The 27,139-nt window shown below is 44.6% G+C and overlaps 1 protein-coding gene across 2 annotated transcripts in view; it reads left to right on the forward strand.

Moving 5' to 3' along the window:
- Nucleotides 1–27,139, forward strand: part of LTBP1 (latent transforming growth factor beta binding protein 1) — a 395,779-nt gene that overhangs the window by 62,416 nt on the left and 306,224 nt on the right. For both annotated transcript variants that reach the window (XM_063443116.1, XM_063443117.1), the window contains exon 3: nt 15,108–15,411. In XM_063443116.1, coding sequence (XP_063299186.1) covers nt 15,108–15,411 — 304 coding nt within the window. The remainder of the gene's footprint in view (nt 1–15,107; nt 15,412–27,139) is intronic.

Here is a 27,139-nt window from a genome sequence, read left to right on the forward strand (position 1 = left end):
CCAATTCTGAGCCACCCCCCCCCCCAAAAATAAAAAACAACAACTACCCACTCATTATAATATTAGTTAGGTGGGGGGCATTAAAACTAATACCTCTATAGGAAATTCTATGTATCATCAGATGTCAATGATATCCTGATGCTACTACTGAAAAAAAAGTCAGTACCGAAAAAAATAAAAGTGCAATGCAACAAAAAAATAACTCACGTGAGTCCTTTGAGGGCTTTGCACAGAATGAGGATTCAAGACAGGAAAAGCCTATATAAAGGCTTTCCCATGTGGCAATGGCATGTGCACCCCTACCTTCCTTGTATATTGCAAGCCCTGGGTGGGGGCTGTTGAAGGCTCTGGTTACTCTACAGGTTTTTATAACATTAATTTTATAATAGTAGTTGCTACTGACACTGGGTAAGGGCTACTCACACACATAACTTTTCAGTTCCTGCTTCAGAATGCCATTCCTAGCACCATACAAAAGGGGGAAGGAGCTGAGAAGAAGCTGTTTTGTTTTGCCTTGTTTTAATTTAATGGGGGCATACAAGCTGCTTAGTTTCCCACGATGGGCATGAGTTCTTCCCAGTCATGTAGGAGTAATCTCTTGTCCAATCAAGAGGCACCAAAAAAGATGATTGATGAGTAGGGGACAGACACTAAATGTTTATTTTATTTATTCACAGATCAAGTGACAACTGACCAATCAAGGGGAAAAAAGGAGACGCCGTTAAACAATTTATGCTTCCAAGCTGGATTATTCCAGACACTTTGATTGCAACTACTGAGGAAGACAGACCAGCAGCGATACAATGTATTTAACCATTGCTGTGTCTGCGTGGGAATGAGTGAGAGCCTGGGTTATTGATTCCAGTGAGACTAGGCTTAGTTTGCAGCTGTAATTTGCAAGATACCTACTTCTGCCAGGTGCATTTGAAATAACATTTAGTGGGAAATAGGAGATTAACATTTTTTTTTATTGGTTTTAGTGTGAGACTAGTTCCCAATGTCTGGTGGTGGAAGTGATGAATCCAATGATGAGAATTCTGTTTTCCGCATCATTGCAGGCATAATACTTTTAGCTCTGGCCTACTGTCAGTATGATGAGCCAGATGAATAAGAAGATTAGAGAGTGGACAAAACAAGTAGCAGGCCAGTATTTTCTCTGGCAACTAGTGTCTACACACCACCTGCATCTTCTTCACCATCTCCAAACCTATCTGCTATAGAATTGATACATCAAATGAAGACAGTTGTGGCATCTACAAAGATACCACAAGACTATTCCCGAGAGCAGACGCAGAACAAGGCAGCAGGTCCACTGGTACTGTATATGATTCTGTGCAATAATCAGCATCTACCACCAGCACTTTCTCCATCACTACAACCATGACCCTGAGGAAGAACAGGGTTGAAACTACCTGTAGGTGACAGAGGGTGGTTGGGCAGAAACAATTGCACTCCTCATCATCTGGTGAACTAATAATCAGATAAAAAAATAATTAAAAAGTTTCCTTTTGTCTAGTTGCTTCTTACGCCACTTACACTTACTTTAATTCACTGATTAAGAATTGACAAATCTAGCCCAAACAGAGTTTGAAATCAGTGATTTGTACATATTCGTAATCCTATACTTTGTATAGGGTCCAGATGCGTAAAGCATAGATTTTAAACCTGACACTGAACAAATTTTGACTGTAATTGAGAATTTCCCTTCCGGTCAGAATTTGTCTATTTACACTGAATTTTATCCATTCGGAAACAATTCAGTGTTTTGTGAGTTACCAAGCTAGTATTGGGGGATATAGTGGAAATCCACTACATCTAAAATCTCACCATTGTTTCAATTGCTTATCTAAATTGGCTTTATTTTCTATTTTGTTAAATTATGCACAAAGTGCATCTTGAATATGTGTCTTTAAATTAATAGGTTCTTATTTGCTTTATATACATTTTCTTTGGTATGTAAAATGTATATCTTTGACCAGAATACACAAATGGAAAAATACAAAAAATAATAGTTGTTGCGAGGAAAAAAGGAGACTACATTTCAGCATCCATTTTGCTATTATACATAATTGTTTCTTACATTTTGAAACCTCTAATCCCATAATTTATATCCACAACCATAACTTTCCAGCAGTTTTTGTGTAGGAGAGAAAGGCCCAAAGGTTCCATAGACCATCAGATGTCACATTTTGTGTTGAGTCTTTTTGAAACTGTCTCAATTTGGAGATTTTTTGTTACATTCAGTTTCTTAGCCATACAGAGAGTAATTGTTGACTAATATTACTAACTGGTAGTTGATGTTATTGTAGTTGCTAGTCATTTTCTTTCTTTTTATACTTTTTTTTGTAAATTGCCTGTAGAGAAGCAGCAAGCCAGACTGATTAGTTTTCCTGTTTTTCCCTGAAATTCAGGTAATTATTCCGATGACTGTTTAAAATCTCAGTATAGGTCTACCATATGTGCAGAGTTTGTTCTGTCTTACATCTCAAGCATATATTTTACTTTGAAGGATACATTTTGTTAAAAGGACACTGTAGGCACCCAGACCACTTCAGCTACTTGACGTGGTCTGTGTGAAGTGTCCCTTTTGCACTTAGTTGCTGCAACGTTAAACATTGCAGTTCCAGAGAAACTTCAATGTTTACATTGCAGCTCTAAGTCTGCCCACAGTGGCTGTCACCTAGACAACCACTAGAGGGCTTCCTGAATCGAAATGGACCTTTGGTATATGACGCTGGATGCCCTTATGCTCTGCATGAGGACATCCAGCATTAGATTTTTCTTCATAGGAAAGCATTGATTCATTGCTTTCCTATGGGGAGGTCTAATGCGTGCACGCCATTTGCCGCACATGCGCATTTGAACCTGCTTGTTGCGGGCCGTTAGAAGGGCGGAGCGTTGGCCAGCACTGAGGGAGATTGGCGCTGGGAAAAGGTAAAAAAATTATTTTTACCCTTTATTTACCTGGGAGGGGAGTCTGTGAGCGGGGTGTGGGGAGAGGGAGGCAGAGGAAGCTATAGTGCCAGGAATACAGATTTGTATTCCTGACACTTGTGGTGTCCCTTTAATATGGAAGCAGGATATGTTTCCAGATATGCAATTACTTGTATGCTGCTTCCATGTAGTTAATTTAGCTTCCCATCCTTACCCTCCTACAATAAAACTGCCCTTCTCTCTCTGGATAGCTAGATCATTAAGCAATAAGACCACCGTCAACCTAGATTTTTTTATGCCATCAACTCACATTTATGGCTTTGTGACACTGCTCCTTCTAGCAAATATCACCACTCTTGTTGCCCTCACAACAACCTCATCCTTCTTCTCCCATACTCCATGCCCAGCTGGAACTGGAGATTGTGTTGGCCTTTGTACATCTTATCCTCCTGGATACCTTCTCCCAACCCATCCGTTATCCCCTCTATTCTATTTTCTACCTTTGAAACCCATATCTCTTCTTTCTCGTTCTCTGTTTCCATAATTGTGATACTTATTGTCTTACATTTTCTCAACATTCAATGAATGCATAGTGATTGTAAGCATTGCATCCAGTTTCTATTTTAATTATACTCCCTGCGTATGGTATAGTGATTGTATACTGTTTACACTTTTTATTGGCACTATCATGAACACATTTCTGTTACTTCAAAACTTATTCTATTGCAGTGTGTCTCATTATTTATCCTGTTTGTATAATTACCAGAGTCATTTTTGCATAACTTGTTTTGCGCTCTGGAGAAGAACTGTTAAATAAATACCATGGGATATGTATTGTTTGTTAACAGATTTTCTACGTTAAACCATGTTTTTAATTCTGACTCTATTTTTCATGAATTTCTCACAAACCGTATCACTGCAGTGTACCTGATATTCTGTATTTCAAAAGTAAACACGTATTTTATTAAAAATCATGTCCTCTGTATGTAATAGCATTTTTGTGAAACTGGTGTTGGTTGTGATCTCCTTGCACTGAATTTTGTACAACATTTTAAATGTTTATACAAAATACATTGTCAAGAAGAGGAGCTTGTGATGTTCAGGTTTGCCAGACATTTTATTGTCGCTTTCATGGCTGCCATATGGTAGTCACATACGTTAGGAGAAAACAAGATTAAAGCTATTTTAAGCCTTGCTTCACGAAATACTTATCAATCAGCAGATTTATTGTGTGCACATGCATTTGTGATCTTTGACCCATAAAATCAATGCAAGTACCAAGAGTAAGCAGAGACGTTAGAGCAGCGCTCCTAATTTATATTTCAGAATTAGCAAGGTTGTCGATGATTGCAGTTGCGTTTTACAAGGCAGTCAATGCTTTAATTTGTTAATAATAGTCTTAGTTGTAAATTACTTTTCAAATGCTTATTTATATCTACCAAACACTACTTTTGAAGCAAAATCCAAATAGGTTATGGTGGGAAAACACTACTTTGTAACAGTCGGTTTTCTTGAATAATAAATGTGAGCTTCTAAAAGTATATTTTTTATGAAGCTGATCACATAAAAAAAAACTTATTAGTATCCAATAGATATATTGATAGCTATGTCTAAATTATATGACATCAGTTATCAGGATGTAATCACCATGCTCGTATCCATCTAGGAGGGCTGTGGAGGTCATACTACATGTTATGTAATTGAGAGGTTATCTTTAAGAGACAACAGAGATATTTATATTTATAAGATATTTATACAAAATCAGATTTATGATAACATTAAAATAAACTTCATCTTTTTCTACACTTTCTTCCTACTGAGGAAAAAAACATGTATGCGTTTGTGACACTTCATGTGCATGAGTACATTAAAGATGTTTCAATGCCCTCAGAGGGCTTTTTCATTATTATGAATGAGAAGCAGCCAGTGGATCAGCATATGAGCACGAACGTTTCTGAAAATGTGTAGATGAGATATATTTTCTTGAACCCCTAGAAGATCAGTGATATCCTACCCTTTCTCTCCATTATTTTAGTTAAGAAATAGAGAAGAGTGGTGATGCTGTGGTGCAAGTGTTTTTAATCCATTTTTTCATTTTATAGTCTGAAAAAAACATGCATTTGACATCATACCACAACATGAAAATGAGTTTTTGCATGACATTTTATAAGATACTTTCTTGTTGTCACGACTACTAGTATGGTCCAGCACGCAGAAACTATGTAAACATATACATAGACAAGAAAAGGAAAATAAAAGGACAGAGCGTAAACCGGACCTTAGAATGACTAATACGCTAGAACCAGAGAATGGTCAAAGGGAAAGCCGAGGTCAAGGAAGCCAGAAAATACACAATACCGTTTACACAAGCCAAGTCAGGGAAACCAGAATTCAGAATAACCAGGGAAAAGCCAAGATCAGGATACCAGGAAATCAGATTCACAAATATAAAGCACTCTCAGGAAATCAGGAACAGGAAACCACGACAGGGCAAGGTACTAGAGTGAGCTAGGGATTTAAATATCCCTCTCAAAGGTCTGATTGGTCAGAGGGCGACCTCTGACCCCAGAACGTGCGTGCGCGTCGACGTCGTGACGTCACGCGCAAGTCAGTATAAACTTTGGGGGCGGAGCTGAGTTTAGGCGCAACCACGTGGTCAGTGCCATTTTGGATGTGGGCGAGACTGTCGGAGGATGCGGAGAAGCGGTTGTCGGCTCGCCGGTGAGCAGGTAAGCTTGTGCTGTCGGCTAGACTGTGCCGGTCGGGCACAGCCTTGGCACGCGGCGAGCCGGCAACCGCAACAGTACCCCCCACTCGAAGACCGCCCACCGGGCGGTAAGGACCCTGCTTGAGGGGAAAGCGGTTGTGAAATGACCGGACAAGACGGGGCGCATGAACCCGGTCAGCAGGAACCCAACAACGTTCCTCGGGACCATATCCCTTCCAGTCAACAAGATAGGATAAGATACCTCTGGACATTTTGGAATCCATTATAGAACGAACTTCGTACTCCTCCTGGTCACCCACTACCAAGGGCGGAGGAGGTGTGGACATTCTAGTATATCGATTGCAAGTAAGGGGCTTGAGTAAAGATACATGAAACGAATTGGCAATCCTCATATGGGCAGGAAGTGCCAAGGAATAGGTCACTGGATTGATACGTCGGATGACTCGAAAAGGACCTATGTACAGAGGGGCAAATTTCATGGAAGGTACCTTAAGTTTGATATGTCGTGTGGATAGCCACACCTTGTCACCTGGATGATAGACAGGATTGGCACCCCGTTTCTTGTCAGCTTGGACTTTTGCACGTATCGAAGCCTTTTGCAGAGCTGAATGAACGGAATCCCAAGTATCATGAATAGATTCTAAACGGGTGTTTAAAGCAGGAATGTCCGTGTCTGAGAATTCAGAAGGGAAAACTGTGGGGTGATAACCCTGATTTACAAAAAATGGACTATGATTAGAAGATTCATGAGTTGCGTTGTTTCTGGCGAACTCAGCCATGGGTAAGAGCTCATACCAGTTAGACTGATTGGCATTGATAAAACAACGTAAATAGGATTCTAAAGACTGATTAGCCCTCTCTGCTGCTCCATTTGTTTGAGGATGATATGCTGACGAAAAGGAGAGTTTGATACCCAATTGTTTACAAAAGGAACGCCAAAACCTAGAAATAGATTGGGTACCTCTGTCAGACACTATGTTTTTGGGCACACCGTGCAACCGAAAGATCTCTCTCAAGAATATCTGAACGAGATCTTGAGCAGATGGTAATTTTTTAAGCGGAATAAAATGTGCCATCTTCGAGAATCTATCGATGATCATAAGGACTGTATTGAACCCGTTTGAACTGGGTAGATCCACAATGAAATCCATGGCTAAATGGGTCCATGGAGCATTAGGTATGGGCAGTGGTTGTAACAGTCCACGAGGTGATCTAGGAGGAACTTTAGAAACAGCACATATTTGACATGCCCCCACATAATCTTTGATATCGTTCCTAAGAGTAGACCACCAAAACCTCCTGGAGATAGCAGAGAGGGTTTTATGGACTCCAGGATGACCTGCTGTGAGGTTATCATGGAATAAATCAAGTACCTTTTTTCTTAATGGAGGTGACACATACAGTTTATCCGGAGGTTTTCCCACGGGTGCCTGAGTTTGATCTGCTATTATGGCACAGAAGAGTGGAGAAGTCACTTCGGAAACTGTGGTGGCAATGAGGCATTCTGGAGGTATGATAGGAAATACCTCCTGTTCAGGAACTTCATCTGTCTCAAACTGTCTAGAAAGTGCATCTGCCTTTGTGTTCTTAGTCCCAGGCCTACAAGTGATTATGAAGTTGAATCGGGAGAGGAACAATGACCATCTAGCCTGACGTGAGGACAATCTCTTAGCGTCCCCAATATAAGCCAAATTCTTATGATCGGTAAAGATCAAAAGTGGCTCTTTGGAAGAGATGCCTCCATTTCTTAAGGGCAAGTACAATGGCCAAAAGTTCCCTATTCCCTATGTCATAGTTCTTCTCTGCAGGTGTGAGTTTGCGAGAGTAAAATCCACAGGGATGTAAAGGCGTATCAGGACTTTCTCTCTGAGACAGAATGGCTCCAACTCCTGTTTCTGACGCATCCACTTCTAGAATAAATGGCTTGGTTGGATCAGGATGGGTCAGGACAGGTGCTGAGGAAAATAAAGATTTTAACTGTTCAAATGCCTCTCTTGCTTCTTTGGGCCAAGATATGCAATTTGCTCCTTTTTTGGTTAGATTGGTTATAGGAGAAATGACAGAAGAAAACCCTTTAATAAATTTGCGGTAGTAATTCGCAAAACCTATAAAGCATTGTGTAGCTTTAAGGCCCTTGGGCAACGGCCACTGTAAGACTGCCTCCAGCTTGCGGGGATCCATCTGGAAACCGGACGGAGATATAACATATCCAAGAAATTGTATCTCCGTTTGGTCAAACTGGCATTTCTCCAGTTTACAGTAGAGACCGTTCTTTAACAGGGTTTTGAGTACTACTCTCACATGTTCGTGATGTGTCTCTAGGTCTGGGGAATAGATGAGAATGTTGTCTAGGTACACTAGAACGAACATGTGGAGGTACTCTCTTAGGACATTGTTAATAAAATCCTGGAATACCGCTGGAGCGTTGCATAATCCAAACGGCATAACCAGGTATTTGTAATGTCCCATTCTAGTATTAAATGTGGTCATCCACTCGTGACCGTCCTTAATCCTGACTAGGTTGTACGCACTTCTGAGATCGAGCTTAGTGAAGACTCGAGCTCCTTTCAACCTGTCAAATAACTCTGATATAAGGGGAATAGGGTAGGCGTTTTATCGTAATCCTATTCAAAACCCTATAGTCTATACAGGGGTTAGAGACAAAGAAGAACCCAGCCCCGGCGGGTGAGGAGGACCTACAGATATGACCCTTTCTGAGAGCATCCTTTATATACTCCTCTAAACAAAGATTTTCTTGGGGGGATAGAGCATAAACTCATCCCTTTGGAGGCATAGTACCTGGTAATAAATTTATGGCACAGTCATAGGGTCTATGTGGTGGCAACCCCTCCGACTGGGCCTTGTTGAACACCTCCTTTAAATCCAAATACTGCGGCGGTATCTGTGTGGTCAGGGGAGGTGCATTGATGGTACCTATTGGTTGTGGTATCTGCTTTAAGCAAACACCTTTGCATCTCTCACCCCAACTCACAATCTCTCCTTCAACCCAATCTAAACGTGGATTGTGTTTCAGGAGCCAATTATTATCAGACATGTAGGTGAAGATATGATTTGGAAAACCATCTCTTCAGAGTGAAGAATACCCACTGAGACAGTGATTGGCAGAGTTTCGTGTGTGATGAAAGGCTGGGTAAGAGGCCTTCCATCAATAGCCTCGACTGCTATAGGTCTCTCTTTCTGTCTTAAGGGCAGGAGATACTTTGCAGAGAATTCTTTTGTCTAGGAAATTCTCCGCTGCCCCAGAGTCAATCATAGCCTCACACTGTACAGCGGTTTTCTTTTTTTTTTATATATATTTTTGGTATGACATTATTGTATACTGGTGTGTTAAAGCATATGTTACATGGTATATTCATCAGTCGACATTGGTTTGTAAACAGAGCATGTTTCAGTTTGCATCTGACAATACCGCGTCTTCGGTTTGCATGTAGTTACTCAGGTTGCATACATTTGCTATTTGGTGTCATTATTTATACATTTCGTAAAAATAACATAGTAGAAACATAGTAAAACATATTAACAACATACTAAGAGAGTAATTTCTAATGTCTAAAATCTTACTCCGGAGTCAGATTACTGAATTAGGAAACTTCGAACGTTGCGGAGTGGCCCGACGTGTAAGGACCATGACCTCTCGTGGTTGTGGATGAATGGACATGGTCTGTCCTCCAGCAACTGTGTTAGGGTGTGTCTGGGGAAAAGGGGGGGGGAGTAGGATGGAGGGGGGGTCCTCATGGTGGAGTTCGGAGCGCCGTGGTGGGAGGTTCTCTTGGTGTCAGCTTGGGGTATTGGGTCTGCGGGGTGGCCCTAGTGTGTTCTCCTTTTAGATCCCCCAATCCCCAGCCATCCATAGTTCCCAGATTTTTTCATAGGTTTTCATGTTACCTCTCACTAGTGCCGTGAGGTGATCCATAACCTGTATGTCTTGTATTTTGTGGATTACTCTGTTTACCTGGGAGATTGCTGGTTTAAGCCACGCCTGTGCCATGGTAAGTCTGGCCGCAAGCGTGATTTTGTGTAAGAGTTTTTGTTCCTTCCTCGGCCAATCGTCTAGTGTTCTAGAGAGCAGAAACACCCATGGGTCTACTTTTACTTTCCTGTGGAATACCTTATCAAGTAGGTTCCCAATTTCCCTCCAGAAGGTCTGTGTTTTCGGGCAGTCCCACCACATATGGATGTACGTCCCTTTATGTCCGCAGCCTCTCCAGCACAAATCGTCTGTTTTTTTTTGCATACGGTATAATTTGACCGGGGTTGTATACCATCTCAGCATGGTCTTGTAGGCCTGCTCTTGTTGGGTGACACACACTAAGATAGCTTTGTTCGCGTCCCATATTTCTCTCCAGTCTGTGCCCTCTAGGGTCTCCTTGAGATCTGTTTCCCATTGTGTGGTGTAGTGTAGGTCACCCCAGTCGGTGCTGTTTGTGCACAGGTGTGCGTATAGGTTTGTGATAAGTCCCTTTGGGGGATTTTCTTTGAGGCACATTTGTTCAAAACCTGTTGGTGTAGTTTGTGCTGCCGTTTTTGCTAGGTTGTGTTGTGCAAAATCTCTAATTTGGATATATCTAAAGAAGTCTGAGGGTCGTAGCCTGGTCCTTTCCGTTAACTTCTCAAATGGCACTGTTTGGTTCCCTTCATATAGGTGTATCGCCCTCTGTAGTCCCGCCTCCTCTATATTTTTGAAATCTCGGGCCCTCATTCCCGGTGGGAACGCTCTGTTTCTCAATAGGGGCATCATTGGAGAGGGTGACGTGGTTAGTTTATGTTTTAAGGTCACTGCGTCCCATACCCAGAGGGAGTTTAGGATGGCTGGACAATCAGTGCGTAAGATGGCCCTGTGTTTCCTGGGTAGCCAGATGTTGAATTGGGGTAGGTCGGCTCCCGTTATGCCAGATTCTAGGTCCGCCCATCTGCGGTCGCCCGGTGTCGAGTGCCACATGGCCACTTGTGCCAATTGGGCCGCTAGATAGTAGTTATAAAGATGGAGTAAACCTAGCCCTACTCCGTCTTTGGGTCTATACAATATGTTGCGTGCCACTCTGTGTCTTTTGTGCTGCCAAATAAAATCCCCAGTTGTCCTCTGTAAGGGGGCCAGATCCGTTTTAGTGATGGGAATGGGGAGGGCTTGGAAGAGGAAGAGAAGTCTGGGGAGAATGTTCATTTTTATCGTGTGGACCCTACCTATCCAAGATATAGGTTTGTCTGCCCAGCTGTCGAGGTCGGCGCCAAGGGTCCTAAGAAGGGGGTTTTTGGGGTCTGCGGTCAATTGTATCCCTAGATATTTTATGGCATTGTGTGCTATAGGTATGTGGTGTTGGTTCCTTATGTGCGTTGTATCATTTGCTGTCATGGCTATTGGGAGAGCAGCGGATTTGGACAGGTTGACCTTGTAACCTGAGAGGTCTCCATATTCTGTTAATTCTCTGTCTAAGGCCATCATTGAGTTCTCTGGGTTTGTAAGGTTGAGAAGGACGTCGTCCGCGTATCCCGATACTTTATATGTTTGGTCGCCCATTGTGTAGGGTGATGGGGGTTGTCGTGGCGCCCGGGATCCGTATGTGTTCCTTGACATCTGTATACATGGTTTGGATCGTTTTGATGTACGGCTCGGGGAATCGGAGATGTCGTAAGAGTTCGTACAGGTATGTCCACTTAACGCTGTCGAACGCCTATTCAGCATCGAGAGAGAGGATGAGCGTTGGGGTTTGTGAGGTCGTCTGTGTCCATATTAAGTCTATGTTGCGTCTATTGTTTTCAAATAGCTGATGTTCGGGGATGAATCCCACTTGATCTGCGTGGACTAGGTTAGTTAAGTGTGGAGATAGTCTGTCCGCTAATATCTTGGCCAGTAGTTTTACATCATGGTTGATCAACGATATGGGTCTGTAATGTTCTGGGTAATTTGTGTCTTTTCCCGGTTTTGGTATTAATACTATGTGGGCCGTGGACATATCTGGGTCAGGATGTCCGCCCTGCAATCAGGTGGTTGAACCACTTTAATAGGTGGGGTGTCAGTTCTTCTCTATATGTCTTATAATAGCTGCCCTCGTATCCGTCTGGACCCGGGGCTTTTCGTCCCTTAAGGCGCGATATGGCTCTGTCTATTTCGACCTCCGTGAATTCTGCCTCCATGGTTTCTATTGCTGAGGGGGTCAATTTTGGGAGGTCAATTTTGCTAAGGTATTGTCCGATCTCGTCTCGCGTGTGTGGTGCTTTGTCGGCGTCTGTGGGTGTGTGGTTGTATAGGGTTTTATAGAACTCGGTGAATATTTAAACTATGTCTGCTGGTGCTGTCTTAATCTGACCTGTGCGGTCCCTGATTGTCGTGATGTGTGTTTGTTTTGGTCGTGGGCGGAGTGTGCGTGCCAGTAACGTGTGCATTTTGTTGGCCTGTTCATAAAATGTTCTCTTAGACCATGTCATCGCCTTCGCTACATCGTCTAGTAGGGTCTCTTTGATGTGGCGTCGGGTAGTTTGTAGGGCTATGAGCCCATCGGGGTTGGGATTGGATTTGTACCTCTGTTCTTGAGTGTGTAGGTCACGTAGGAGGGATTTTAAGTGTCGTGTTTTTAGTTTCTTTTTTCTGGTAGCTTCCCTAATGAGGGCACCCCTGATGACCGATTTGTGAGCAGCCCATATGGTGGTGGGTGTCAGGTCCTGAGTGGTGTTTAGTTGGAAGTATTCTATTATCTCTTTGCGTATAGTCTCTTTAATAGCTGGGTCCTGTAGTAGGGAGGTGTTTAATTTCCAGTTCCACTGGGTCGCGGTGCAGAGGTTGCCTAGTTCTATGCTTATGTCTGCGTGGTCGGACCATGTGATAGATCCTACCGAGGACTTTGTGGTCTTCTGGATGGCTTGGTTGTTAACTAAGAAATAGTCTATACGGGAGTATGAGTCGTGGGGTGCGGAATAGAATGTGTAGTCTACCTCTCCTGGGTGGTCCTGTTGTGCTTATGAAGTCATATACCAATCTATCTTGTCTCCCCCTGCCGTGTGAGTGTGGTAAGCCTCTTATGGTCCCCCTGTCTGTGGCTGGGCATGGAGCGGCGTTGAAGTCGCCTCCCATTATAATCATGCCGTGTTGTAGAGTCTTCAGTTTGTCTGCCATTTGATCCCAAAAATCTCTGGATGGTTCATTAGGTGCGTAAATATTTATAAGGTGTATGGTGTGTGCGAATAACGTCCCGGAGACTATAAGGTATCATCCGTCTTTGTCTGGGTTGACCACTGTGACCCGTAGTGGACAGCGTTTGTGTATTAGTGTCGCTACCCCGTTGCGTTTGGAGTGTGCTCTAGCCTCGTATCCCGTACTGTATATGTGGTCTCTGAGGGATATTCCCAGGGACTTGGGTAGGTGGGTTTCTTGCAGAAAGGCTATGTTCTCTGTATAAGAGCCTGCGCTTTTTAGGGGCATTCAGCCCTTTGACATTTAGGGAGTTAATGCGAGTGGACATTGTGATGTCTGGGGTGAGTGCATGTGAGCTGACTTACGGGTGTTGTCATCTGGCTGGTTCTGAGGTTTTGTCTTTGGGTTGTCCCTGATCTCTGTTGCTGTGATCGCCAAGTTTGGGTCGCTCCGGCTGTACAGCGGTTTTCTTAAAAGACAAGGTAACTCTGACAAGGAAACGGTTCTTTGTCAATTTAGGGGACATATACATCACACCTAAGGTCGGTCCCCGTACGTGACTTAGGTGTGCAAGTTTTCCGGCCGAACCGGACATGAAAATCTTTGATGTCCCTTCTTGCCGCAAAACATACATAACCCTTCATTACGTCTGTGTTGTCTCTCTGCCTCAGTGAGTTTAGCAATACCCAATTGCATGGGTTCAGGTTCTGGAGGTGGAGCTTGGCTAATCACCACTGGGTTAGAGAAACGAGGGGCTATGGACAAGTTAGGACGTCTATTACGTTGTTTGTTTTTCTCTCTTTCTCTGAGCCTGTTATCGATATCTATCATGTACGCGATAAACTCATTGAGATTAACCGGAAGGTCTCTAGCTGCGGTCTGGTCCTGTATACTCTCAACTAGACCTTCAGAGAAGGCAGCCACCAAACCACTATTGGTCCAGTCAACCTCGGACACCAGTGTTCTGAACTCTATGGCGTAATCGGCTACAGAGCGACTGCCTTGTTTTATCCTTATAAGGGCTTTGGCAGCGTTCTTTTCTCTGCCTTTAGGTTCAAAAGTAGCCTTAAATGCTGTGAGGAAGACACTGTAATAACAGGCTACTGCGTTTCCACTCTCCCATAAGGGGTTAGCCCAGGTTAAGGCCTTTCCTGTTAATTGGTTCATCAGATAGCCAATTTTCAATCTATCTGTAGGGAATGAACCGGGGGAAGCTTTGAAGTGGTACTCAATTTGGTTTAAAAAAACTCTAAATTCTTTGGAATCACCTCCATAACGAGGGGGAGGTGAAAGGGTTATGGACGGTGGTTTATGTGGCACGGGAGCCACTACAGGTGGCGGAACCACAGGTGGTACAGGAGGTGCCTCTAAATAGGCAGTCCTCTGGAGCAAGGTCTGAAATGCCTGAGCAAATTGGTCTAAAGTGTGGTCCATATCCTCCACCATATTCTCACAAGCAATCATATGTTTGCATAGTTCTGCAGGATCCATGGCCCTGTCGTAATGTCACGACTACAAGTGTGGTCCAGCACGCAGAAACTATGTAAACATATACATAGACAAGAAAAGGAAAATAAAAGGACAGAGCGTAAACCGGACCTTAGAATGACTAATACGCTAGAACCAGAGAATGGTCAAAGGGAAAGCTGAGGTCAAGGAAGCCAGAAAATACACAATACCGTTTACACAAGCCAAGTCAGGGAAACCAGAATTCAGAATAACCAGGGAAAAGCCAAGATCAGGATACCAGGAAATCAGATTCACAAATATAAAGCACTCTCAGGAAATCAGGAACAGGAAACCACGACAGGGCAAGGTACTAGAGTGAGCTAGGGATTTAAATATCCCTCTCAAAGGTCTGATTGGTCAGAGGGCGACCTCTGACCCCAGAACGTGCATGCGCGTCGATGTCGTGACGTCACGCGCACGTCCGTATAAACTTTGGGGGCGGAGCTGAGTTTAGGCGCAACCACGTGGTCAGCGCCATTTTGGATGCGGGCGAGACTGTCGGAGGATGCGGAGTAGCGGTTGTCGGCTCGCCGGTGAGCAGGTAAGCTTGTGCCGTCGGCTAGACTGTGCCGGTCGGGTACAGCCTTGCCACACGGCAAGCCAGTAACCGCAACACTTTTACATTGGAATGTACATTTAATACGCTCATATACCACCTGATTTAAATGTGCAATGTTCTCATGATAACTTGAATTGTGTTAATATTTATGGTTAACAAATGAGGTGACAATTACGTTACATTTCAGAGTATTGACAATGCTTTTCTTTGCTTATTTGTTTCTTTAACAGCAAACTGTAGTCCACCATGTCAAAATGGAGGAATGTGCCTACGACCTCATTTGTGTGTATGCAAGCCAGGTACCAAAGGCAAAGTCTGTGAAGAAAGTGCAACGCAAGACACATCATCGACTGTAAATGGAGGTTATGATCAGGGACTTCCTGCACCACCCTCGCGGCCAATCCCTCAGCAAGCTTCTCCAAAGACCTATCCAAAAAAAGCACAAGGATCTCCAGAATCAAGTCCAGTGGGACAAGTGACATTAGCACTGAAACAGAAGCCACACATAGGCATATCTCAACCATCTCAGCCACAGTAAGTTTTATCGTACTCTTATACTTTTATTTTGTTGATGCAGGTCATATAATTGATTAAACAGTAGTTATGGTAGGGTGTGGAACTGCACTCTGTCCCTTTAAATAGTATGTAGCTGGGTCCAACTCGGACAGTAACAGTACCAGAGACCAAATGCTGAGTAACAAAATAGAAGAAAGGTCCAGGCACTCCAAGGTACAAACCAGGCAATTTTATTGAACCCACTCCATCACAACGTTTCGACCTACACGGTCTTTGTCAAGCTTGATTATTCTAGTCCATTGACTCTTGGCTCTTGGGTGTGCATATAGTCATGTACATATAGTCATGTGCATATAGTATGTGTTAGTTGATGTATAATTAATAAGATTAGCAGACAACAATTTATATCTGCAGAACAGAACATTATATAAAATACATTTTTATGCATCTGTTTTTACAACATGTCTTTATATTATCAGGATTATTTATGACATAGAACCCAGATAGGAATCCAAGCAATCACCAAGCAAAAATAATTATCAAGATGGCAGGCAGCACAGCATCCTCTGCCAATCATTGCTAGCCAAAGCTGGACATGCTACATTAGAAGTTCAATGCTTCATTAGTTGAGTGATAGAAACAGGATGGAAAGCTCCAGTTTTTATTAAACTGATTGAAAACAGTTTAACATGAACTGATCTCTGAATCATAACTGCTACAGTTAAGTATAGTGGCCATGGTCTTAAAGTGCCAAGTAAATAAGGCAGAACAGAGATGGAACTCATGAGGACAGCAAGTAGAGACATGCTTTAAAGGGAAACTCCAGTGCCAGGAAAACGATCCGTCCCTCTTCCTCCCACCCCCCAATCCCCGGTTACTGAAGGGGTGAAAACCCCTTCAGTGACTTACCTGAGGCAGCGGCGATGTCCCTCGTCGCTGTCTCCGCGACGCTCCTCCTCTTCATTGCGTCAGACGGTGGGCGAGACTCATCATGCGCATTACGTCTCCCCATAGGAAAGCATTGAAAAATCATTTCAATGCTTTCCTATGGGGTTTTGAGCGACGCTGGAGGTCCTCACACAGCGTGAGGACGTCCAGCGACGCTCTAGCACAGGTTTCCTGTGCTAGAACCCAGGAAGTGACCTCTAGTGGCTGTCGAATAGACAGCCACTAGAGGTGGAGTTAACCCTGCAATGTAATTATTGCAGTTTATAAAAAACTGCAATAATTACACTTGCAGGGTTAAGAGCAGACAGATCTTGCATACTATCTGTTCAACATTATGGTCAATTCCTCTGCAGGTTGATCCCTTGAGTTTGGTGTCTGCCCAGACTTAGTCTGGTAGCTTGTGTGGATACATGATTTCTCGATTCATAGGAATCAGGAAGAGTAGCTGGCCCTTAAATATTTACAGAAACCTACATTTATAGTGAAAAAAAAGGTCAACTGTATACAGGATCAGATGTTTCCAATCTGAGTGCAAATGCAAAATCACCACAGCAAGAGAAACAAAAAAACAGCAGAGTTCTAAGGTGACCTGGACATATATAGTTAAAGTAAAGGAGTGTAATTACGCTTTACATTAAAGACCTATTCTTCTAAATTATTCTGAGTGATTCGGATCTGGAATATTTTGGGGACATTTATATTTATGTCCCAAACTCAGCCCTGAAAGACTCTTCTTGATGACAATCCTGGTTCACACCAGTGTATGTTTCTATCCTTGGGCATGTCAAATAAATAATCATCAGTATTATCAACTTTCTCTGTCTCTATATTGTAAACTTTGGTTCCTGTTACCGCCTCTTATTTGCGGTTATTTTGCTACATAATATGTTGGCACATTGTACTTGTTAGTGCTATCATTAATATTGGTAATAATAATTTATAGCACACTTTGACATAAATGTAAAATTATGTTTGAAGTAGGACTCAGGACATTAGAATTGTAAATTGCATGAAGAGGGCATCTAAATAAAAGATTAATCTATATTAAATTGGTGTCACAAATGCAACTCACTAACAATGTGTTTTCCTTTATTAGAGTTTGCTGCTTACAAACCTTTACGTATAGGGAGGGAGATTATGTTACAGATTTTTTTTTAAAACTTGCTATTTTCTGTGATGTCCAGCTTACTTTTACAATAGGGCTGCTCAGTTTCTTTTAACATGAAAGAGTACAGTGCATTCTGAAAGTAATTAGACCCCTTCATTTTTCTGATCATTTTTATGTTATTGCCTTATGATACAGAAGTTCAAGTAATTTTTTTGTTCACATCAACCTACACTCAGTACCCCCATGATGATAAAACAAAAATCTAATTTTTAACAACTTTTGCAAATTTATTCAAATGAAAAACTGAAATACCACATAGATGTAAGAAGTTTGGAACAACCAGGGCTCTTCCTAAAGCTGCCTGCGATGCTTAACTGAGTAAATGGGGGGAAAAGGGGGGTGACCAAGAACCTCACTGTCACTCTGTGTGAGCTTCAGAGATGTGCGGAGGTGGGAGAAACCTATGGAACACTCCACCGATCTGGCCCTTATGGCAGACTGGTTGGACGGAAGCCTTCCCTGATTGCAAGATACATGAAAGCCTGCTTAAAATTGGCAAAAAAAAAACACTTGAAGGACTCTAAGACTGTGAGAAACAGAATTTTATGCTTCAAAGCATGTCTTGAAGAAAATAGGCACTGCTCATCACCTGCTTAGTACTATCCCAACGGTGAAGCATGATGGTGGTAGCATCATGCTTTGGATGTGTTTTTTAAGACAAGGACTGGGAGACTCTTCAGGGATGAGGGAAAGATGAACAAAGCAAAATACAGAGATATCCTTACTGAAAACTTGGTACAAAGCGCGTAGAAGCTCTAGATTCTAAGCTCGTTTGAGCATGGTCCTCGTCATCCTATTGTTCCTGTAACAGTTTGTCATTGTCTAATTTATTGTTAAATTTACCTCTTTATAATATTGTAAAGCACTGTGAAATAGGTTGCCACTATATTAATGCCAATAATAATAATAGGAGCTCAGAGTTGGCTGACATTTTACCTTCCAGTAGGACAATGACCCTAATCAGACAGCCAAGACAATGCAAAAGTGGCTTAGAGACAACTCTGTGAGTGTCTTTGAGTGGCCCAGCCAGAGCCCAAACTGGAACCTAATTGCACATCTCTGGAATCTCTGAGGTGTCCTGTAAATGGCTGTGCACTGATGGAGATGAATGACAGAAACTACTCAAATCCAGGTGTGAAGTCCTTTTCGCGTCATACCAAAAAATACTTGGGATGTAATTGCTGCCAAATGTGCTTTAACTAAGCACTGTGTTAAGGGTCTGAAAACTAATATCAATATGATAGTTCTGTATTTTTATGTTTAATACATTTATAATAAAAACTCTGGTGTTTGCTTCGTCATTATGGGCTATCGAGCATAGATTGATGTGTAATGATTCAAACAATGGCAGAGTAAAGTTGAAACATAAAAAGTTATGAATGTACAAAGGGGTATAAATAATTTCAGAATGCACGCAATTAAAAATGTGTGAGTGACATCACAATCTAATTTAGTCCAGGCATAGAGAGGGAGCAAAGTGCCAACCAACTATGTTTAATTGCAGAAAGGGGCAACATTGCTTAACTGGTCATAAGATAGAAGCAGTCTGTTCTAGAACAGATGTGCACAAAAACACATTTGCTAATCATAGGGGATAAGTAAACAGAATATTGAAAATCCTGGGACAAGACCCTTTTGCAGGATTGTATTAAAGGGACACTACAGGCAACCAGACCACTTTATCTCAGTGATGTGATCTGGGTGCCATGCCCCACCTCATTGAATCCTGTAGCTGAAATCATTGCCATTCTGCTGGTACAGTATTATTTTCTTTGCAGAGTTAAAATGCCTCTAGTGGCTGTCAGTAAGCCTCCACTATTTATTCAGACCATCTGATTGACACAGCGCACTGTTTTGCCTCCCAATGCTTTTCTATACAAAAGCATTTGATTGGCTGAGATAATCGATCTCTGCAAAGGAGGCAGGACCAGCCGTGGACATGGGATGTAAAGAAAGTTAACTTTTGAGAAGTAATTTTTTTTAACTCTTTGTGGTAGGTGCGGGCATCTAGGGCAATAAAGTGTTAGAAATACACATTTGTAATTCTAATGCTATAGTGTACTTCTAATCAGTGGTGGAACTACCGCAGTCGCAGGGGTCACAGCTGTAACAAGGCGTGCACTCTCGGGGGGCCCGGCCACCCTGCGGACCCCTGCCCGCTAGCTTTGTAACACTGCCTCGGCCTGCGCGGTATAATCGCTGGGGACGCGCGTCAGGGGCCCATCGGGTGGTTCGTGCTGTTAGGGCCTCCCGATGGAAATACATTTCCAGGGGGCCCGGGCAGCACTGCGGCGCTTTAAAAGCGTGACCGGGCCCCCTGTGATGATGTCAGAGCTGGGAGGAAATTACTGCCCTGGTCACTTCCTCCCAGTAATCACTGACAGAGAGCCGCAGGGCCACTGGACCCTGCCACTGGACCCCAGGGAAAGTCACCCTCTAAAAGGTAGGAAACAGGAGGGTGACTAAAAATTTTCTGTGTGTGTTAGTGTATGTATGTATGTCTGTATGTATGTGTCTCTGTATGTGTGTGTGTTTGTATGTATGTGTGTTTATGCATGTGTGTCTGTATGTATGTGTGTCTGTATGTGTCTTTGTGTGTATGTGAAAGTGTGTGTGTGTATGTATGTGTCTCTGTGTGTAAGTGTTTGTATGTATGTGTATGTGTGTCTGTCTGTATGTATGTATGTGTGTGTATGTATGCGTTTTTGTATGTATGTGTTTATGTATGTGTTTGTCTGTATATGTGTGTTTGCATGTGTATCTGTTTGCATGTGTGTGTTGGGGGGGATGTATGGGGGGAGGGGATGTATGAGGGGGCTGGGGGTAGATGTATGGGCGGGGGCAGGGCAATTTCCCACTGGGGCCCGTGGTTTCTAGTTACACCTCTGCTTCTAACTGATATATGTAGAAGAAGCTAATAAGCAAAAGTAGATTTTACCTATGTGATCAAAAGATGAGACAAATGTTGGTATTCAAGGAAAGCTTTAAAGGAACTTTATAGGGTCAGGAACACACCCTATAGTGTTTAAACCACCATCTAGCCCCCCTGAATCCCTCTTGCCTCCCTAAATATAGTAACATCTTACTTGTATTCAAGTCTGCAGCTGCTGACTCTGCCCCTGATCTGCCTACTTACAACTGACATCAGAAGTGATTATGTGAAGCAATCACAATGCTTCACGATAGGATTGGCTGAAACTGTCAAGGAGGCAGATCAGGGGCAGAGCCAGAGCAAATCAAACACAGCAATGGCCAATCAGCATCTCCTCATAGAGATGTATTGAATCAATGCATCTCTATGAGGAAAGTCCAGTGTCTGCATGCAGAGGGTGGAGACACTGAATGGCAGTACTGCACAGTGTTCAGCACTGCCCCCAAGAAGCACCTCAAGCAGCCATCTAAGCAGTGGCCAATGGAGGTACCCCTAGGCTGTAATGTAAACACTGCATTTTCTCTGAAAAGACAGTGTTTACTGCAAAAATCCTGAAGGGAATGATTCTGCTCACCAGAACAAATACAATAAGCTGTAGTTGTTCTGGTGACTATAGTGTCCCTTTAACCCCTTAAGGACACATGACATGTGTGACATGTCATGATTCCCTTTTATTCCAGAAGTTTGGTCCTTAAGGGGTTAAACAATGTATTCACTCATTTTTTATAAAATTATCTTCAGCTGCAATTATTTTTTCAGTATCCCATCATTTTAATTCATGTGATTGGCAAGTATGGGTAGTTGTCTGGAACTAGAAGTTAGTTCAGTGTTTACATGCTTGAAAATAGAATATTCTTGAGGATTCATATGTCCCAGTTTGTACAGAAAGGAAGTAGGAGTCATATCAAAATATATTGAAGCTGCTAAAAACAGGATATGCAGACAAATATAGATTTGCGTATCAGTTAGTGGTCTGGTGCCAAACACCAGAGGACGTCAACATGGAAAATACATTTAAAAAAAGTTGTGAGTCACCTAATAATACATTTTCACTTCTATTCATCTCTGTTTACATAGTGACATAGTTACATAGCTGAAAAGAGACTTGCGTCCATCAAGTTCAGCCTTCCTCACATTTGTTTTTTGCTATTGATCGAAAGAAGGCAAAAAAAAAAACAACAGTTTGAAGCACTTCCAATTTTGCAACAAACTAGGAAAAAAATCCCTTCTTGACCCCAGAATGGCAGTCAGATTAATCATTGGATCAAGCAGCTATTACCCTACATTGAAAAATGATATCCTTGAGTATTCTGTTTTTGCAAGTATGTATCTAGTTGCTGTTTGAACATCTGTATGGACTCTGATAAAGCCACATCTTCAGGCACACAATTCCACATCCTTATTGTTCTTACAGTAAAACCTTTTCTTTGCTTTAGACTTAATCTTCTTTCTTCCAGTCTAAGCACATGACCTTGTGTCATATGTAAAGTCCGGTTTGTGAATAGATTTCCACACAATGGTTTGTATTGACCCCGAATATATTTGTATAATGTTATTATCAGGGGCGGACCCTCAGGGTCCCCTCAGGGCCCCCGGGCAAAATAAATCAAGGGCCCCCTTACAGGCCCCACCCATACTCCGCAGCAAGCGCCACCCATGTCCCGCCTCCATGCACCGCCTCCAGCCACACCCTACACAATCTTTAGACACAAGGAACAAAAGTGCAATAATCCCTTCAAGGCCCCAGTAGAGACTACAATTGAGGGCTAATGGGCCATGGAGGGGGGTCTTTCTAGCAGAGGCTATCTCAGTGTCCTTTAGAGAGTGTGTTAGAAAGAATCCCCTCCAGGCCCTATTAGAGACTACAATGGAGTCTAATAGGCTTGGAAGGGGGTCTTTCTAACAGAGGCCATCTCAGTGTCCCTGCTGGAAACAGTCGCCTCCAGGCCCCAGTAGAGACTACAATTGAGGGCTAATGGGCCATGGAGGGGGGAGCATTCTAGCAGAGGCTATCTCAGTGTCCTTTAGAGAGTGTGTTAGAAAGAATTTCCTCCAGGTCCCATTAGAGACTACAATGGAGTCTAATGGGGCCTGGAGGGGGGGTCTCTCCAACACTCTGGTTCCTATTCACAATATAGCAACACAACATAGCTGATACCTAGGCCAAGTTGGCTCCTCTTACCTTAATTACTGTTGCTGGCTGGCAGTCTGTGGGCTTGCTGGAAGGCTGTGGGCTTACTGGCTGCGGCTGACAGGCTGTGGGCTTGCTGGCAGGCTGTGGGCTTGCTGGCTACTGCCGGCAGGCTGTGGGCTTGCTGGCTGTGGCTGGCAGGCTGTGGGCTTGCTGGAAGGCTGTGGGCTTACTGGCTGTGGCTGGCAGGCTGTGGGCTTGCTGGCTACTGCCGGCAGGCTGTGGGCTTGCTGGCTGCGGCTGGCAGGCTGTGGGCTTGCTGGAAGGCTGTGGGCTTACTGGCTGCGGCTGGCAGGCTGTGGGCTTGCTGGCTACTGCCGGCAGGCTGTGGGCTTGCTGGCTGCTGCTGGCAGGCTGTGGGCTTGCTGGCTGCGGCTGGCAGGCTGTGGCTTGCTGGCTGTGGCTTGCTGGCTGGCAGGCTGTGGCTTGCTGGCTGCGGTTGGCAGGCTGTGGGTTTGCTGGATTTAAGCCTAACTGGTGGCCTGTAGGCTGGCTGGCTGTCTACTGGCCAGCCTGTGGGCTGGCTGGCCTGTGGGATGGCTGGCTTGCTGGCTACTGGGGCACTCGTAGATTATTTAAAGAAATAATCCATGCACAATAACCACTACTACTCTGTGTAGTCGTTATGGTGCCAGGAGGGCCGGGCCCCCCTCCCAGAGTAAGTAGTCAAACCGTTTAAGAACAGTTTGACAACTTACCTGGGGTCTGCTGGGATATGAGGCTGTAGTAGGGTATAGGAGCAGTGGTGCAATGTGTAAGGGGTGCAGTGTGTGTGAAAGGTTCAGTGTGTGTGAGGGGGTGTAGTGTGTGAATGTGTAGGGTGTGTGGGGCAATGTGTGTACGAGGGGGCTGTGTATGTGTGTGGCAATGTTAGTATGGGGGGCTGTGTGTGTATGGGTGGGCAGTGTATGTGTGTGTGTGTGAGGCAATGTGTGTAAATGTGTATGGTGCGTGTGGGGGCAGTGTGTGTGTATGGGGGGCAGTGTGTGAATGTGTATGGTGTGTGGGGGCAGTGTGTTTATGGGGCTAAAGTTCACTCTCACCACTGCGACCACCAGGAATACCTGGTGGTCACAGTGTTGAGAGTGAACTCTAGCCCGTAGCTCCAGGGCTAGAGTTTACTCTCGCAAGAGCCGTAACGTTGCCGTGGTAACCGCGGCAACGATCTGTGCTCGCGCAGGAAGGGCCCAGAGGAGCTGCAGGCTGAGCTCCCGGGTCCTCTCTTCCTCCCTCCCCTGCCGGCTGCCCGCACGGTGCCTGCGGATAGGGGAGGGGGCAATTGCCCTCCTCTTACTCCCCCCTCCCCCTCTTCTTACCCCCCTCCCCCTCTTCTTACCCCCTTCTTACTCCCCCCTCCCCCTCTCCTTACTCCCCCTTCTTACTCTCCCCCTCTTCTTACTCCCCCCTCCCCCTCTTCTTACTCCCGCCTCTTCTTACTCCTCCCTCTTCTTACTCCCCCCTCTTCTTACCCCCTCTTCTTACCCCCTCCCCGCTCTTCTTACCCCCCTCCCCCTCTTCTTACTCCCCCTTCCTCTTTTTACTCCCCCCTCCCCTCTTCTTACCCCCTTTACTCCCCCCCTCTCTTCTTACTCTCCCCTCTTCTTACCCCTCCCCCCTCTTCTTACTCTCCCCTCCCCCTCTTCTTACTCCCCCCTTCCGCTTTTACTCCCCCTCCCCCTCTTCTTACCCCCTTCTTACTCCCCCCTCCCTTCTTACTCCCCCTCCTCTCTTCTTACCCCCTCTCTCTCTTCTTACCCCCTCCCTCTTCTTACCCCCCCTCTCTTCTTACCCCCCTCCCTCCTCTTACCCCCCTCCCTCTCTCTTTTTACCCCCCTCCCTCTCTCTTTTTACCCCCCCTCTCTCTTTTAACCTCCCCTCCCTCTCTCTTTTAACCTCCCCTCCCTCTCTCTTTTAACAACCCCCTCTCTCTTTTAACCCCCCCTCTCTCTGTTAACCCCCCTCCCTCTTTTAACCCCCCTCCCTCTCTCTTTTAACCCCCCTCCCTCTTTTAAACCCCCCTCCCTCTCTCTTTTAACCCATCTCTTTTAACAACCCCCCCTCCCTTTTAACCCCCCTCCCTCTCTCTTTTAACCCCCCCTCCCTCTCTCTTTTAACCCCCCTCTCTTTTAACTCCCCCCCCTCCCTCCCTCCCTCTCTCTTTTTACCCCCTCCCCGTAGCGTGGCCGAGCTGCTCTGCGTCCGCGGTGCCGGCCGGATTGATAGGAAGGTGCACACACACTGAGTGTGCACCTTCCTGTCAGTCCGGCCGGGTACAGGAAACAGAAACTCCTGTTCCGCGCGGAACAGGAGTTTCTGTTTTCTGTACCCGGCCGGACTGACAGGAAGGTGCACACTCAGTGTGTGTGCACCTTCCTATCACTCCGGCCGGCACCGCGGATGCAGAGCAGCTCGGCCACGCTACGGGGAGGGGAGGTGAGAAGCTGCAGCCGCATGAGCGCTCTTAAGAGAGCGCTCAGGCGGCTGCAGCATTTAAAGGGGCGGCCGGGCCCCCTGATGGCGGGCCCCCCTCCCGGCCGGGCCCTCGGACCATGTCCGAAGTGCCCGACCGGTCAGTCCGCCCCTGGTTATTATATCCCTTCTCAGGCTATATTTTTTCCAAACTAAAGAGGTTTACATTTGTTAACCTTTCTTCATAGCTGATATGATACATTCCTTTTATTAATTTTGTAGCCCACTTTTTCTAGTGCCATAATATCCTTCTTTAGAACAGGTGCCCAAAATGGCACAGCATATTCAATATGTGGTCTTACGAGTGATTTATAAAGAGACTAAATTGTATTCTTATTCCAAGAATGAATGCCCTTTTTCATGCATGATAATACCTTACTGGCCTTTGCCACTGCTGATTGACATTGCACATTGTTGCATAGTTTGTCGTCTATAACAATTTCCAAGTCCTTTTCGTGTGTTTTTATCCTAAATTCATTTCCATTAAGGGTATACGTTGCTTGTGCATTCTTTACGCCGAAGTGCATAACTTTGCATTTTTCAACATTAAATTTCATCTGCCATTTGAGTGCTCAGTCCCCCAGTCTATCAAAATCCATCTGCAGCAAAGTAATATCTTGCTCGGTACGTGGTCCATCCGACATGCATAGTGTTTCATAGAATGTGAGCTTGGTACTGGCGGCTGTTTTGACCTGTGCCGTGCCGGCAAAGTCCCGGAGTTGGAGGTATCTGAAATGATCTTTAGTGGTTAGCGGGGCTCGAGTTTGAAGGTCTTCGAATGTTGATATCGTTGTATGCCCGTGTTTTCGATGCCCCTGAAGTCTCTAGCAGTTAGGCCAGGTGGGAACGCCTTGTTGCGTAGGTATGGCGTGAGTGGTGATATTGGGTGTGTGAGAGCGTGTTTGTGGGCTGTTGAGTCCCAGATCCTGATTGAGTTCAGGATTGCTGGGCAGGTTGTGTGAATCTCCGGTCTGTAAGGTCTTGGGACCCATATCCAAAATTGTGGGAGATCTGTGCTCATAAGCAGTGTTTCTAGGTCAACCCACCTGTGGGTGTCAGGTGGTGAGTGCCACTCTATTATTTGTGCTAATTGCGCCGACAGGTAGTAGGTGTGTAGATTGGGGAGTCCCAGTCCCCATTTGCTTTTGGGTGTGTACAGGGTTTGTCTCGCTATCCTGTGCCTCCTCCCGGCCCAGATGAATTAGTCTATGGCTGTTTGAAGTGGTTTGAGGTCTCCATTTGTGACCCGTACTGGTAGCGCCTGGAAGAGGAACAGGAGGCGCGGTAGCAAGTTCATCTTTATACTATGCAGTCTTCCTATCCACGAGATGGGTTTTTCGTGCCATTTAGCAAGGTCTTTCATTAGAGCGGTCAGCAAGCGTTTGTTTTTCGGTGTATATATCGTTGGTGTCGGGTGGGAGTGTAACGCCTAGGTATTTGAGTGGTTGGTGGGTAATGTTCAGTTTGTGGGTTTGAGCCAACCAATTGATGTCTGCTTCAGTTAAGCCAAGTGGCATGCCCATCGACTTCTCGACATTTATCTTGTACCCCGAGACGCGCTTGTACTCTTCTAAAAGGTCGAGGAGGTTTGGTACTGAGTCTTTCGGGTTAGTGAGAGTTAACAAGATATCATCGGCATATGCCGAGACTTTAAAGTCCTCTGTCGCTATTCGGATGCCCCTGATCCCTGGGTGTTCCCTTATACGTATTAGTAACAACTCAAGGGCTAAGATGAATAGGAGGGGGGACAATGGGCAACCTTGTCGCGTTCCATTTTTAAGGGCAAAGGGGCATGGCAATGTGCCAGGCACCAGTGTTTGTGCTCTGGGGTTCACATAGAGGGCCTGTACTGCATTGACAAATGTGTCCGGCAGGTGCATTTTGCGTAATAGCGTGAACAGGTAGGGCCATAGGACCCTGTCAAATGCCTTCTCCGCATCCAGGGCGAGGATCAGAGCAGGCGTTTGTTTCCTCCCGGCCCTCCATATGAGGTCCGTAGCTCTCCGTGTGTTTTCATATAACTGTCTTGTGGGGACAA

The sequence above is a fragment of the Pelobates fuscus genome, chromosome 2 (assembly GCF_036172605.1).
Source record: "Pelobates fuscus isolate aPelFus1 chromosome 2, aPelFus1.pri, whole genome shotgun sequence".
In the NCBI taxonomy this organism is placed as follows: Eukaryota; Metazoa; Chordata; class Amphibia; order Anura; family Pelobatidae; genus Pelobates; species Pelobates fuscus.